Source organism: Castor canadensis, chromosome 11, assembly GCF_047511655.1.
Source record: "Castor canadensis chromosome 11, mCasCan1.hap1v2, whole genome shotgun sequence".
Lineage (NCBI taxonomy): Eukaryota > Metazoa > Chordata > Mammalia > Rodentia > Castoridae > Castor > Castor canadensis.
The window spans coordinates 47,139,395-47,155,950 of record NC_133396.1 but is presented as its reverse complement, the minus strand read 5'-3'; the positions used below and the strand labels follow the sequence as shown (position 1 = coordinate 47,155,950).

General features: G+C 41.1%; 1 protein-coding gene across 6 annotated transcripts in view; it reads left to right on the top strand.

Annotated features, from left to right (window-relative positions):
• Nucleotides 1-16,556, top strand: part of Smg6 (SMG6 nonsense mediated mRNA decay factor) — a 266,332-nt gene that overhangs the window by 37,878 nt on the left and 211,898 nt on the right. For 2 of the 6 annotated variants that reach the window (XM_074046591.1, XM_074046592.1), the window contains exons 1-6: nucleotides 61-546; nucleotides 3,063-4,821; nucleotides 5,509-5,701; nucleotides 6,750-6,860; nucleotides 9,537-9,643; nucleotides 9,898-9,976. In XM_074046591.1, coding sequence (XP_073902692.1) covers nucleotides 429-546; nucleotides 3,063-4,821; nucleotides 5,509-5,701; nucleotides 6,750-6,860; nucleotides 9,537-9,643; nucleotides 9,898-9,976 — 2,367 coding nt within the window. In that variant the 5' untranslated portion in view covers nucleotides 61-428. Of the gene's footprint in view, nucleotides 1-60; nucleotides 547-3,062; nucleotides 4,822-5,508; nucleotides 5,702-6,749; nucleotides 6,861-9,536; nucleotides 9,644-9,897; nucleotides 9,977-16,556 lie in introns of those variants that run through there. The other 4 variants (XM_074046589.1, XM_074046588.1, XM_074046587.1 and 1 more) reach the window with 3 other exon arrangements.

Here is a 16,556-nt window from a genome sequence, read left to right as displayed (position 1 = left end):
GTGAGTCGCACCGCCCAGCTCCTGGGCTGGGTCTGCCCGCCCCGCCTCCCTCTCCACCTCCTCCGCCTCCTCCCAGTCCGGCCCGCTGCGCTTCGGAGCCCCCGCCCCTTCCCCCAACAGTGGGGGCGGGGACCAGGGGCCGCAGGCGGGTCCTAGGGCGGGTGCGGGGTCCTGCTCTGCCAGCTCTGGCCCCCTCCGGGACAGCCCAGCCTGAGTTCCAGCCTCCATCCTCTTTCTCACCGCGAAAGGTGACTGTTTCTTAGTGCCCCAGTCCTCTTAGACCAGCCGGTGGATTTCGTCGTCAGGAGACGCGAACGCGATTGGGTGCTGGGGTCTGGTGGCGGCCCTGGTGTATATCGTTTCCAAAAGAATTTTTCGCGGGTCTGCGGCCGTCATCTGTTCGAAGTCGAAGAGGAGGAGCTGGGGAAATGGGGGAGAAAGGCTTAACAGACTGGGATTTCCTCACTCAACTTTTTCCCCCAAGGCAGGCTTCTGAAAGCTGCGCCACTGGAGGTTCCAGGATCTCAGGGAGCTGTGTCTACTCCGGTTTGTGTGGCGTGTGTGGGAGCAGTTTTTATCAGAGAGAATGCTCAGTTTGCCAGTTAAAGACTCCAGCCACATTGGGAACGCGCCTGGAAAAAGTCTAAGTGTTTCAACCCTCCTTTGTTAGGTTGTGAAGTTGTGTACTAATGGTAGCTATAGCACGTTGGTTTTCTTCAGTCACTTGAGCCGGATTATTCAGGCTGCTTTCCCTCTGTGCTCTGGAAGGTAGTAGTAGCTCTTCAGAGAGCTAAGCTACAACGTTTTCTGAGAATTGTGAAGCTTAAACTGCTTTATCTTCTTTCATACTTGATGATGAGTCTTGGGTTTTTTATTTTGTTTTGTTTTTTGTGGGGGAGGGGGGCCGGGAATTGAACCCAGGGCCTCCTGCATGCTAGGCAAGAGTTGTCCCTTGAGCTACGCCTCCAAACCGGTGAAGAGTTTTTTAAAACTATTTTTTTGGGTCGATATTGGAGTTTGACTTCAGGTCCTGGCGATTGCTAGGTAGGCGTTTTACCACCTGAGCCAGGCTCCAGCTTGTGGGTTTTGTGTGAGAGTGTGTGGTGTGGTACTGAGGTTTTGAACTCAGAGCCTCTCATTTGTTAGGCAGGCACTTGAGCCACTCTATCAGCCCTTTTTTGTGATGGATTTTTTCGAAATATGGTCTCATGAATTATTTGCCTGGGCTGGCACAGGCAACATCCTCCTAATCTCTGCCTCCTGAATAGCGGGATTATAGGCATGAGTCAGTGACACCTGGCTGAGCCTATGTTTTAAACTCATGAAAATACCAAAGCAGTATCTTAAATTTCAGTTTCATTTTTTTCATTTTGTTACACCCACAAAAAGTGGGGTAAATGCTGGAGCATCTGGTATCTGCTATGGACTTGTTTGCATTTATGTTTATAGTACAATTCAATACTAGCAATTTATATAGCATTCCATTTTGTGTACCAGATAATATCCTCACTAATACCTCTCACTTTCCTGTTTTGTAGCTATTTGTAGTAGTCTCCCCACCTTAATAAAGGTAACAGATACTTACAAAAACCATATACTTGTTTATCTTTCTCTCAATAAGTTGATGTTGCCTAGAGAGTGGCTTATAAAATCCTGTACTCGTTTTTTTTTTTTAGAGGTTCTGGGGTTTGAACTCAAGGCCTCATGCTTGCTAGGCAAATGCTTTACCACTTGACCCATTCCACCAGTCCCTGTACTCCTTTTTAAAATAACTTTTTATTTATTTACTTTTGGCAGTACTGAGGTTTGAACTCAGGGCTTCGTGCTTTCTAGGAAAGTCCTCTATCACTTGAGACATACCCCCAGCAACCTGTATACTTATTCTTGAGTGCCCCAGTCCTTGGTACTTTGAGCGCATATAACAATCCTTCCATCATTGTCCATGGAAAACTCCTCTGCAGAACTTTTTTCTTTATATTCCATCATCATAGTAGCAGTTAGTCTCAGTATTCTAATGATGATAGTTAAAACAGTATTTTCTTGAAATGATTGCTGGCTGCTATTACAGAGCTGGTGAGGATGAGTACACTTGAAGAATGGATAAAGAACTGCTTCATGTTTTGCTTCAGTAGGAGGAGTGGGTTAGGTGATTGGTTTTCTAAAGAAGAGGATTTTCCTTGTCACTTTTACAGACTGGAGTTGCACGTTTTTTTCTCCAGAGATATCTAAGATTGTAGATTGTTATGTATACCCCTTTTCTTTTTCCTCCCCTTGTACTCTGTAATTTGTATATATATAGTGTGTGTGTGCCTTTTTTTTGGTACTGGGGATTGAACCTAGGGCTTTGTGTATGTTAGGCCAATACTGTACCACCAAGCTACATCCCTAGCCCTGCTTTAAAAAATTTTTTTTAAACTTTGAAACAGGATCTCGCTAAGTTGCCCAAGCTGTCCTCAAACTCACAGTCTCCTGCCTCAGCCTCCTCTGTGCTGGTATTACAGCCTTTTTTTTTTTTTTTTTTTTGTGATGCTGAGGATTGAACCAAGGGCCTCTTGCATTAGGCAAACACTGTACTACTGACTACATCCTCAGCCCCATTTTAATATTAAAAGAACTTAGCCACCCTGGAAAAAGTTAGAAGCAGAAGAAAAGACTGAGATGGAATCATGGACTCTAGAGACAGAGAATAGTTTAATGCTGAAAATGTTAGAGATATTTTATTTTGACAATAATGAAGTAGTTTGGGGTCTTGGGGATCTGAATTACAACTTGGGTAATTCAAATGAATATTGGTTTTCTTCTCCCATTTCCCCAACCCAAGTGTAGGTAGCTGTAACAGTTAAGTTCTTAGCCTTGCTCGTGACTGAACAAACATTATAAACCAAGCATGTCTGCCTTTGCGGAAACATTGTTCTCTCCCTACTGATACTAGCATTTGAATATGTAATTCTTCTTTGATTTTTTTTTTTTGTTACTTAACCAGAATGACAATTTTTCCCCTCCCTCCTCCTTTATTCTCTTCTTTTACCTTTTCCTCCTCAATCCTCTCTGCAACATAACAGAAAACATGAAGGAATTAAAGGAGCCCAGACAGCGCAAAGATAATAAGCGTCCAGATCTCGAAATCTATAAGCCTGGTCTTTCTCGACTAAGGAACAGACCTAAAATCAAGGACCTCTCTGGGAGTGAGGAACTTAAGGATGAAATTGCTAATGACAAAGATTCTTCTGCTGTTGGAAATGGTACACAGCTCATTAAAGATGTCTGCAGGGAATTGGACAGCCAACAGCAAAATGGTCCTATAGACTCAGAAAAAAATCGGGCACGAGAGACTTTTCTTAGGACTGCTGGACAAGAGGATCGAACTCTAAGAATCATCAAGAGAACAAAGAAACCAGACCTTCAGATCTATCAGCCTGGACGCCGTTTGCAGACTGTCACCAAAGAGTTGGCTAGCCGGGTGGATGAAGAAGGAATCCTTAGCCAGGTGGAACAGTTGAGAGTAGAGGAAGATGAGTTCAGGGGAAAAGATGTAAAAGAGGAAGTTGTAAATAAATCAGACAAAGCTGAGACAGAAAAGAACCAGAGTAATGACAGAGGAAGGACTGTAAAAGGAGAAAAAGGAAAAAGGACTGAAAAGGGGGAGGGGATGAAGAAAATGAGTGATGACCCAGCCCAGGGGAAGCCATGTTCTGCAAAGCGCTACTCCCGCTCAGACAAACGAAGGAACCGCTACCGCACTTGTAGTACCAGCTCAGCTGGTAGCAACAACAGTGCTGAGGGAGCTGGCCTGACTGATAATGGATGTCGTAGACGCCGTCAGGATCGGACTAAGGAAAGGCCACGACTGAAGAAGCAAGTATCCTTATCTTCAACTGATTCCTTAGATGAAGACAGAATTGATGAGCCCTATGGATTAGGGTCCAGGAGGAACTCAGCAAGGAAGAAGCATTTAGAAAGAAACTGGTCTGGTCGTGGGGAAGGTGAGCAGAAAAACAATGGTAAAGATAATCGAGGCACTCTTCGGGTCACTTTTGATGCAGAAACCATGAACAAAGATTTCCCTATGGTGAGGTCATCCAGGGAGGATGTGGATAGGATAAAGCCAGACAAAGGCTTGAGCAGTGGGGGCAAAGGCTCTGAGAAGCAGGAGTCCAAAAACCTGAAACAAGAACTTCGTGGTCGTGGTCGTGGTATTCTGATTCTTCCTGCCCATACTGCCTTATCTGTCACTTCAGCAGGTTCTTCAGAGCCCACACCTACAGGACCTCGACTTTTATTTGGATCTAGTAATAAAGGATCTCGGAGTTGGGGCCGTGGAGGTACCTCCCGCCGACTATGGGACCCAAACAATCCTGATCAGAAACCTGCTCTAAAGAGCCAGACACCTCAGCTACATTTCTTAGACACTGATGATGAAGTCAGCCCTACATCTTGGGGTGACTCACGCCAGGCCCAAGCATCTTACTATAAATTTCAAAACTCTGACAACCCCTATTATTACCCTCGGACACCAGGCCCTGCCTCCCAGTATCCTTATACAGGTTATAGCCCTCTACAATACTCAGTGGGCCCTACAAATGGTGTTTTCCCAGGGCCTTACTACCCAGGCTACCCGACTCCATCAGGGCAGTATGTATGTAGCCCTCTCCCTGCCAGCACTATGAGTCCTGAGGAGATAGAGCAGCATGTGAGGAGTATGCAACAACAGGAGTTACATAGGCTTCTCCGGGTGGCTGACAACCAGGAACTGCAGCTCAGCAACCTGCTTTCCAGGGACCGCATCAGCATTGAGGGCATGGAGAAAATGGCGCAGCTCAGGTATGGTATGTTCTATTCTGGCTAGAGGGAAATGGGAATAAACTGGAAGTGTATAGACTCCCGTGACTAAGGAAAGTAGGAAGTTTTTAGGTGAGTCATTGGGATTTCACATTGTTTTTTTTTTTCTTCTTGTGGTGCTGGGGAACAAACCCTGGGCCTTGTGCATGCTGGGTAAGTATACCACTGAACCACACCCCTAACCGCCTCACATTGATGTACGGGAGGGACAGCTGGAAAGAACAGAAGTTTTTTTTGTTTTTTTTTTTTATTCGCTTATTCACATGTGCATACGTTGTTTGGGCCGTTAAGAACAGAAGTTTTGGTTCTAGTTTTAGAAATGAGTATACTTAATACTCTTTAAGAAAAAAAAATTATCTTTAACGGAACATAAAATCTTGAAAAGGAAGGACTTTTCCAGAATGCCAAGAAATGAACAACATGCAGTGAAGATCTTATTTCAGCTGTTAAATTTAGTTGTGGACATATCGGGAAACACTATTTTCTTAGACATAACTGTCTTTGGACAGTTATGCTGTGCAGAATACAAACTAATGTGAAAAGGATACCGGGTCACATTTTGTATTTTTTTGTCAAGGGAGGAGGTTAATTGGAGGAAAGCTCGAATCTTGGGTCTGGCCTTTCCTTTGATGTATTTGGAACTAGAAGTCTGTATGCATTTTATTGCAGAGCTGAACTACTGCAGCTGTATGAGCGCTGTATTCTATTAGACATTGAATTCTCTGATAATCAGAATGTGGATCAGATCCTGTGGAAGAATGCTTTCTATCAGGTGATTGAAAAGTTCAGGCAGCTTCTCAAGGATCCAAATATTGAAAACCCAGAACAGATTCGGAACAGACTCTTGGAGCTCTTGGATGAGGTAAACCATCATTTTGTCTTCGGGATAAAGGCTTCAGCAACCTGTAGTCTTGATAGATTTTTACCACCTGAAGTACTGTCCTTTAGTACAGAATATTGACAGAAAACTTTATACTTTTTTTTTTTTCTTGCAATACCGGGGATTGAACTCAGGGCCTACACCTTGAATCACTCCACCAGCCCCTTTTTTTGTGAAGAGTGTTTTTGAGATAGGGTCTTGTGAACTATTTTTCCAGGCTGGCTTCGAACCACGATCTTCCTGATCTTTGCCTCCTGAGTAAAGAGGATTACAGTCATGAGCCAACAGCTCCTGACTCTGCATGGCTTTTGATATATATAGTTATGAAAACTTTGAAGCAACTGAGGCAAATGGAATAAGAAAATATTTGCTTTGACTTTAACTGCCATGTAATGTATGTATATTGAAAACAAGGAAACATGAAAAGTGAATAGTTAATTAAAATGGTAGGATTTTAAACCAGGCATGGTGGTGCATGCCTATTTTGGGGGGTTACTAGGGTTTGAACTCAGGGCCTCACACTTGCTAGGTAATCACTCTACCACTTGAGCCACTCCACCAGTTCTGTTTTGTGTTGGGTATTTTCCAGATAGGGTCTCTTGAACCTGAGTGGCTCCAAAATGAGATCCTCTTGATCTCTGCTTCCTGAATAGCTAGCATTACAAGCATGAGCCATCTATGCCCAGCAAAACTTTATACTTTTTTTCTTGAGTTTAGGCCTTACTACCTATACTTTCTTAGGAGTATATCTTATTGACAATTAGTATTAGTTTTATGCTTGATAGCTTTTCTGAATGCCTTGGTTTCCAGGAGCGAGAAGAGAAAGAGCACATGTGTTTGTGTATTTTCTTATATCTTTAAAACCATTGAGAGGCTTATACAATGAATTTATCTTGTACTCATTCTAAATACCAATGTGCCTCCCTTCACATGGGATGTCTGAGTATTGGCAGAACTGTGAAAGGGTCATTTGCTGCAGTGAATAGGATAAAAATAGGTTGATTCAGATATTTCTTTTTTCTCTTTATAGGGTAGTGACTTCTTTGATAATTTGCTTCAGAGGCTGCAGGTTACTTACAAGTTCAAACTGGAGGACTACATGGATGGTCTTGCCATTCGCAGCAAGCCATTACACAAGACAGTAAGCCAGCTTCTTTATCTTAAATCTGTTTATGTATTTGTAAGCATTTATCTAGTGCTAGTTAAGTGCTAGGCACTGTGCTGGATATTGAGGGTTTAAGAGTGAAAGATGTAGTTCACTAGGGGAACAAACAGATGAAAACCAGTAATTGTAATGTCAAGTACTTTGGAAAAGGTATACATAGAATGGTGTAGAGGCATAGAGAGAAGTGGTTCTAACTTAGGCTAATAGGGTAAAGGAAGGCTTCTCAGAGACTGTCAGGCTGGGTCCTTTTTTGTGTGTGTGTGTGTGTATGTATGTTTCTGAGGATTAAACTCAGGGCCTCATGCACTGTAGTCCTGAGTGATATCCCAGCAAAATTGAGTCCTGAAATATAAAAGAGTGTGAAAGATGGGAGGGGTAGTTTAGATGGCACAGTGAGAGAGAACCAGATGCTATTGAGAAAGTGCAAGAAATTCAGCATGCTGGTGTTTATAATGGGAAGTGGGGCTGTTGAAGGAGTCAGTGAAGTAGGAAGCAGTTAGATCAAAGGTTTTTGACTGCCATGCTGAAGAGTTTGTATTCTGTAAGCAGCATTGGGGAGCCATCAGCTACCTATTTCAGAAAATACATAACAAAGATTTGCTCTTTTTTTGATGGTACTGAGGTTTGAACTCAGGGTCTTGTGCTTAGTAGGCAAGTGCTCTACCACTTGAGCCATACTTCCCAACTCCAGATTTGTATTTAGAATCAATCATTTTGGCAAATTGGTGGGTTTGGATGGCAGTTGATCAAGAGTGGAGTTAGGGGAGTCAGGCTATAAACATAGATTAAGGTAGAGACAGTTGCTGAGTAGGTGGAAAAAAGAAGGCAGATTAGAAAGATAGGAAACTAGAATTGAATTGCTGGACACTTGGTGTGAAGGCTAAGATTGAAGGCCCAGTTTGTGGCTGAGTGAGGGTAGTGACTGTAAAGGAAGAGGTAAATTTAGGCTTGGAAGCCTCAGCCTCCCAAGAGCTGGGATTACAGGAATATGCCACATTGCTTGACTCTTATTCCTTTGATGAATTATTCTGTTAACATTCTCTTTTACTAATCAAGAAGTATTTACTGAGCTGTTCTTTCATGGTAGGTACCAGTCTAGGCAAAGGTAATTCAATGCAGAATAGAAAAGCTATGATCCCAGTTGAGGGTGAGGGAAAATGTTGGATGAATAATTGCTGGGTTAGTGGACTTTGGAAAAGGTGTTGTGGGTATATCTTGTAAAGAGGTTAACTTGGTCTAAGGAGGCTAAAGACCTCAGACGTTAGCCAGGTGAAGGTATATGGGAAGACAGGAAGAAGAGCATTATAGAAGGGAAGAGACAGTGTGACTGAAGATCCGGAAGTGGAAAAGGTGTGGCGTGTTAGGGGAACTGATCTCACTGAGGCATAGAGAGGAGTAGAAAGTGGTCCTCAGAGGTGATTAGAGGCTCCAGCATCTAGGATCTCATTCTGATGATGATAGAGAACCTCTGAAAGATTGTGTTTTGCATTTTCGCTGTCATTGAGATGGCAAAGTGGCTGTAGCATGGTGACAATAACCAGTTTTCTTTGTGCTTTATCAGTTAAATACCTAGGGTTTTTTTTTTTTTTTTGCGCTATTTGTTCATCGAACGTGTGGAAGAGTCAGGACTCTGAGAGTGTGTGGCATGATGTGTAACTTTGCTGAGGCACAAATTTGAGTTATGTGCCGAGGTTGATGCACAGCAACCAGTTAACTTAGCTTCCTCAGGAATGTCTATTTTCAGCGAAGTTTTGTGTTTTAGTTGGTGACATGTTAATTTTTTTGTAGAGTGGAATGTAATTAGATGTTGTGAAATAATGCTCCTTAGGGAGATGTTTTTGGATTAGGCCCATGTCTTAGAATTGTTAAGAGTTCACTTTGTTGTTTTCTCACTGATATATTCCAAGTCTGTCAGTGAGAAAACATAGTTATAGTACTGAGGCTATCTAGCACGTTGTAGGTATTTGGTAAAAAGTAACTTGTTTTAGATGAAGAGAATGTAGTATAGTGAGTGTGAGGAAAGACTATAATGATGGCAGGAAAAGAACAGAGTAACCAATTGTCTTAATATTTGTATACCACTTTGTTTCTTCATTTATTCCCTCCATTTCCCTATAGAATATATATTTTTATAGTCAGATGAAGGGTCCCAGGGACTTCCTTGGAATCACATACAATTACAAAGTCAGGTCTCCTGACTCTTAGTTTTGGAATGTCATCTTCCATTTGCCTGAGAGTCAAAATAAGAATCACCCCTCTCCCTTCTGCCACTGTGACTCAGGGCCTTGCCGCTTGCCAGGCAGGCGCTCTACCAGTTGAGCCACTCCGCCAAGCCCTTTGTTGTACTGGGTATTTTTGAGATAGGGTCTCTAGAACTATTTGGCTTCAAACCTGGGTCCTCCTGATCTCTGCCTCCAGAGTAGCTAGGTTTACAGGCATGAGCCACCGGTACCTGGCTGCCACCATGCTCTATCAGTAAATTTTGTGTCATGCTATTGGCTGTGTTTCAGTAGTCAAGGTTAGGCTGAAAACTTTGTACTTAACAATTAGTCCTCAGTCAATGCTATTCTGTCATTTTGGCTGCATCCCTGTCCTTTGGGATTCAAGTTTGTGTTTTGAGGGTACTCTACTAATTGATTGTTTCTCTCGAAGGTAAAATATGCCTTGATCAGCGCCCAGCGATGTATGATTTGCCAAGGAGATATCGCTAGGTATCGGGAGCAAGCCAATGATACAGCAAACTATGGGAAAGCACGCAGGTATTCTTTCTCAGTTTGTTATTCCTCTTCCCTCTGTGGCATTAAGAGAAACCCTATTAAGCAGTGGTCCACTTGAGCTGCATTCCATGTGGATGTCCTACAGTATCACTATTGGTCTCTTTAGTCATGCTTTACCATTCCAGGGCAACATCGAGCTCACCCTCCAGATTATGCCTTAAATAGTAGGGTTATCAGAATGAATTGGGAAAGAGGTGATATGGAACTAGCATTTTCTTACTGTTTTTCTCTTCTAGTTGGTACCTGAAGGCCCAGCACATTGCTCCCAAGAATGGACGCCCCTATAATCAGTTGGCTTTGCTGGCAGTGTATACGGTAAGAAATCCTGTGGGCCTGAGAACAGGTCTGCTATGTAGCCTAGGCTGGCCTCAATCTTGTAATCCTCCTGCTTCAGCCTCCCAAATCCTGGGGTTATAGCCTTATACCACTGCACCTGTCTGGATTTTCTTAAAATATGGGTTTTTTTTTTTTTTTTTTTGGTGGTACTGGGGTTTGAACTCAGGATCTACACCTTGAACTACTCTACCAGCCCTTTTTTAGTGATGGTTTTTTTCAAGATATGGTTGTGAACTATTTTGCCTGGGCTGGCTTTGATCCTCAGTCCTTCTGATCTCTACCTCTTGAGTAGCTAGAATTACAAGTGGGACATTGGCTCCTGGCAAACATAAATACCAATTGGCTGTTTTTTTTTTTTTTTTTTTTTAATGGCACTGGGGTTTGAACTCAGGGCCCTTGTGCTTGTAAAGCAGCACTCTTCCTGCTTGAGCCACTCTTCCTGCCCCCCAAAAGTTTCTTAGTGGTATAAAATCATTGTCCAAAGAAGCAGTATTGGTTTTTGGTTTTTTTTTTTTTTTGTGTTATCGGGGTTTGAACTCAGAGCCTACACCTTGAGCCAGTCTAGCAGCCCTATTTTTGTGAAGGGTTTTTACGAGATAGCGTCTCTCAAACTTTTTGCCTGGGCTGGCTTGAACCGTGATCCTCCTGATCTGTGCCTCCTGAGTAGCTAGGATTGCAGGCATGAGCCACCAGCTCCTGGCCTGAGCCACCAGCACCTGGCATGAATGAGCAGTATTTAAATCATATTTATATTATGCTTTATCCCTCAAAAGAGGCAAAGAAATTCCTAATTATGGGTTGAAATAGTTAAGTAATGTGGTTTTTCTGAAACACTTCCTTCAGAACCTAATGAATTTCTTTCCTTTTTTTTTTGGTGGGTCTCGAGTTTGAACTCAGGACTTTGCACTTGCAAAGCAGGTGCTCTACTATCTCTTTCCTCATTTTACCTTGTTCCTGTTCTTTGTGATGGGTGTTTGAGTTTTTTTCTAACCCTCTTTGAAACATTATTTTTTCTTTCCTTTCTCCTTATCTACCTTTGCCATATTCTCCATTTTTCCCTTTTTTTGGCTGTACTGGGGTTTGAGCTCAGGGCCTTGCACTTGCTAGGCAGGTGCTCTACCACTTGAGCCACTCCCCCCACCAGCCCTTTATTGTGTTGAATATTTTTGAGATAAGATTAACTATTTGCCCTGCCTGGCTTCAAACTATGATCCTCCTGATCTCTGCTTCTTAAATAGCTAAGATTACAAGCGTGAGCCACCGGCGCCTACTTCCTTCTTATTTCTTGACTCACTTTTTAGCTTTTCTTCTTTGTAATGGCTGAATGAAATGTTATGTTTCTTGTTAATTAAAAAATACAAATCTCTGTCACCCCTACCTAGAACACATTTTTTTTTTATTTTATTTTTTTTCATTTTTCTTTTATTATTCATATGTGCATACAAGGCTTGGTTTATTTCTCCCCCCTGACCCCACCCCCTCCCTTACCACCCACTCCACCCCCTCCCGCTCCCCCCCTCAATACCCAGCAGAAACTATTTTGCCCTTATCTCTAATTTTGTTGTAGAGAGAGTATAAGCAATAATAGGAAGGAACAAGGGGTTTTGCTGGTTGAGATAAGGATAGCTATACAGGGCATTGACTCACATTGATTTCCTGTGCGTGGGTGTTACCTTCTAGGTTAATTCTTTTTAATCTAACCTTTTCTCTAGTTCCTGGTCTCCTTTTCCTATTGGCCTCAGTTGCTTTAAGGTATCTGCTTTAGTTTCTCTGCATTAAGGGCAACAAATGCTAGCTAGTTTTTTAGGTGTCTTACCTATCCTCACCCCTTCCTTGTGTGCTCTCGCTTTTATCATGTGCTCATAGACCAATCCCCTTGTTGTGTTTGCCCTTGATCTAATGTCCACATATGAGGGAGAACATACGATTTTTGGTTTTTTGAGCCAGGCTAACCTCACTCAGAATGATGTTCTCCAATTCCATCCATTTACCAGCGAATGATAACATTTCGTTCTTCTTCATGGCTGCATAAAATTCCATTGTGTATAGATACCACATTTTCTTAATCCATTCGTCAGTGCTGGGGCATCTTGGCTGTTTCCATAACTTGGCTATTGTGAATAGTGCCGCAATAAACATGGATGTGCAGGTGCCTCTGGAGTAACAGTCTTTTGGGTATATCCCCAAGAGTGGTATTGCTGGATCAAATGGTAGATCAATGTCCAGCTTTTTAAGTAGCCTCCAAATTTTTTTCCAGAGTGGTTGTACTAGTCTACATTCCCACCAACAGTGTAAGAGGGTTCCTTTTTCCCCGCATCCTCGCCAACACCTGTTGTTGGTGGTGTTGCTGATGATGGCTATTCTAACAGGGGTGAGGTGGAATCTTAGTGTGGTTTTAATTTGCATTTCCTTTATTGCTAGAGATGGTGAGCATTTTTTCATGTGTTTTCTGGCCATTTGAATTTCTTCTTTTGAGAAAGTTCTGTTTAGTTCACCTGCCCATTTCTTTATTGGTTCATTAGTTTTGGGAGAATTTAGTTTTTTAAGTTCCCTGTATATTCTGGTTATCAGTCCTTTGTCTGATGTATAGTTGGCAAATATTTTCTCCCACTCTGTGGGTGTTCTCTTCAGTTTAGAGACCATTTCTTTTGATGAACAGAAGCTTTTTAGTTTTATGAGGTCCCATTTATCTATGCTATCTTTTAGTTGCTGTGCTGCTGGGGTTTCATTGAGAAAGTTCTTACCTATACCTACTAACTCCAGAGTATTTCCTACTCTTTCTTGTATCAACTTAAGAGTTTGGGGTCTGATATTCAGATCCTTGATCCATTTTGAGTTAATCTTGGTATAGGGTGATATACATGGATCTAGTTTCAGTTTTTTGCAGACTGCTAACCAGTTTTCCCAGCAGTTTTTGTTGAAGAGGCTGCTATTTCTCCATCGTATATTTTTAGCTCCTTTGTCAAAGACAAGTTGCTTATAGTTGTGTGGCTTCATATCTGGATCCTCTATTCTGTTCCACTGGTCTTCATGTCTGTTTTTGTGCCAGTACCATGCTGTTTTTATTATTATTGCTTTGTAATATAGTTTGAAGTCAGGTATTGTGATACCTCCTGCATTGTTCTTTTGACTGAGTATTGCCTTGGCTATTCGTGGCCTCTTGTGCCTAGAACACATTTTTATTACCTTCAAAAAATTATTACTCCCTATTTCTCCTTATCCCTAGACTCTGCCAACCACTAGTCTGAGTTCTATATCTGTAGATTTACTGATTTTGGGTGTTTCATATAAATAGAATCATATAATGTGACCTTTAGTTTCTGGCTTCTTTAATGTAGCATAAAATTTTCAAAGTTCATACAACTTGTAGATGTATGCATGTGCCAGTAGTTCGTTTTCATAGGTGAATAATATTCCACTATTTGGATATGCTAGTACATTTTGTTTATTCATCCATTATTGGTGGACATTGAGGTTTCCACGTTTTAGCTATGGTGAATAGTACTACTATGATGTGTAAGTATTTTCGTACCTATTTTCAGTTTTTTAGGGATTATACCTAAGAGTAGCATTGCCGAGTCATATGCTAGTTCTATGTTTAACTTTTTCTTTTCGAGGAACTACTAAATTGTTTTCCACATTAGCTGTAGCCTGGCACCGGTGGCTCATGCCTGTAATCCTAGCTACTCAGGAGGCAAAGATCAGGAGAACCACTGTTCAAAGTCAGCCTGGGCAAATTGTTTGAGAGGCCTTGTTTCAAAAATACCCAACACAAAAAAGGATTGGTGGAATGGGTGAAGTGATAAGAGTGTCTGCCTAGCAAGCTTGAGGCCCAGAGTTCAAATCCCAGCACCACCAAAAAAAAAAAAGTGATGTATAAGGGTTCCAGTTTCTTTACATTCTTACCAACATTTGTAATTTTTCAGTTTTTTAGATTAAGACCAACCTAGTGGGTGTGAAGTGGTATGCCATTCTGGACAAATTGAGCAGAAACTACAGTTTTCATATAGCCTTACAACTCCTTCCCTTACCATTTCTCCTATTACTGACATCTTGCATTGGATATGTATTGATTAGCCATTATTGATACATTATTATTAACTGAAACCCATAGTTTTATTTTAGGTTTCACTCTTAGGTTTTATGTTCTGTAGATTTTGGCAAATAATGATATATCCACCATTACAGTATCAAATAATTTTATTGTTCTATAAATATGTTGTGCTCTACCATTTATCTCCTCTCTGACCTGCTGACAGCCAATGATCTTTTTATTGTCTCTGTAGTTTTCCCTTTTCTATAATGCCTTATAGTTGGAATTGTACAATGTAGAGTCTTTTCAGATTGATTTTCAGTTAGAAATATACATTTAAGGTTCTTTCTGTGACTTGACAGCTCATCTCTATTGCTGGATATTACTCCATCATATGGATGTGCTTCCGTTTGTTGATTTGTTCACCTATTGATAAACTTCCAAGTTTTGACAATTATTCGTTAAGCTGTTATAAACATTTGTGTGTAGATTTTTGTGGAAAATAAGTTTTCACATCCTTTGGGTAGATACCAAGGAGCACAATTACTAGATCGTATAGTAAGACTATATTTTGCTTGTAAGACACTGTCTTCCAAAGTATGTGTACTATTCCTTATAATAATGAATAAGAGTCCCTGAGAGCATTTGGGGTAAGCAGTGTTTTGGATTTTTGCCTTTCTTTTTTTTGGTGCTGGGGATCAGACTTGGTCTTTTCCCATACTATTGAGCTAACTTCTGGCCTGTTTGTTTGTTTGTTTGTTTTTCTTTGGCCAATCTGTAAGTGTGTAGTGGTATCTCATTGTTTTAACAATTTCCTAATAACATACGCTGTTGAACATCTTTTCTTTATGGTTATTTGCCTTGTGTATATCTTTTGGTGAGATATTTAGATCTTTTGCCCATTTTTAAAGATTATTTATTTTCACCACTATATCTATCACATTTATTATTCTAATGGCATTAATACAGCAGGAGGTACCCATGTTGACACTACATGGGACTTTCCCCCTTCTGGGGGAAAAGCTACTTTGTTTTTGCCCATTAATTTTTTTTTTTACTTACTGTTGAGTTTTAACTATGTTTGGATACAGGTCCTTTATCTGACATATGGCTGTCCCTTATCTTTTTTTTTTTTTGGTGGGACTGGGGTTTGACCTCCATTTCATGCTTGCAGAGCAGGTGCTTGCAAAGCAGGCGTTCTACCACTTGAGCCACACATCCAGTCCATTTTGCTCTCATTATTTTGAAGATGGGGTCATGCAAACTGTTTGCCTGGGCTGGCCTCAAACTGCAGTCCTCTGGATCTCAGCTCCCAAGTTGTTAGGATTACAGTCATGAGCCACCAACACCTGGCCCTTACCCAATTTTTTTTTTAAATGTATTTATTTATTTTATTATTTTTACATTTACTTACAAGCGTATACATTGTTTGTGCCACCTCCCCACTCCCCTCTTCCTCCCCCCTTATGCATTTTTATATGTACACTTCAGCAGTGTTACGTATGTTTGTATTGTAGTATAGCCAGTCTCTAGAACTTTCTTGGTCTTGGAAAGCCAAAACTTTAAGTCCATTAACAATAGTTCCCCATTCTTCCTCCCTCCGAGGCCCTGGCAGCCATCATTCTATTTTCTCTTCACTGAATTTTTCTGCTCTTGGTATCTCATATAACTGGAATTATTCAGTATTTGTCTTGTGACTGGTTTATTTCATTTAGGAGGTTCATGTATGTTGTAACATATATGGGACCGGGGTTTGAACTCAGGGCTTTGTTCTTCTTTTCTTTTTAAAGCTAATAGTAGGGCTGGCGGAGTGGCTCAAGTGATAGAGTGCCTGCCTAGCCAACGTGAGGCCCTGAGTTCAAATCCCAATACCACCCAAAAATAAATAAATAAAGCTAATAGTATTTACTTGCATGTATGTTCCACATTTTGAACAGTTTTTCCCTCCCTCACACCCTTCTCTTCGGGGGATATGATCTGAGATCCCCAGGGATGGCTGAAACCACAGAGAGTACTGAACTTTACACATATGTATTGTAGCTATATTAAGGTTTGAATTATAATTTAGGCACAGTAAGAGATTAACAATAATAATTAATAAAAATAAAGCAATTAAAACAATATATGCAACAAAAAAGATTTTTGTCATACTAGTTAGAACAGCATGTAATTCACAACTTATCAGTTGTTTATTTGGAAGATTTTACACTTAGTATTTTTGGCCTGCAGTTGACTGTGAATAACTGCCACTGCAGAAAGCAAAACTGTGGATTAGGGGTGCACTATTCTATATTCATTCATCTGTTAATGGATACTTGGGTTGCTTCTATTTTTGGTTTTATGAATGATCCCTCAGTGACCATGAGTATACAAATATCTTCGAGACCCTGCCTGCATTCTGTTGGGTCTATACCTAGAGGTGGAATTACTGCATTGCATGGTATTTGTCTTTTCAGTTTTTAGAGAAATGTCCATACTGGTTCCCATAGCAGCTGTACCATTTTATATTCCTGCTAACAGTGCTCA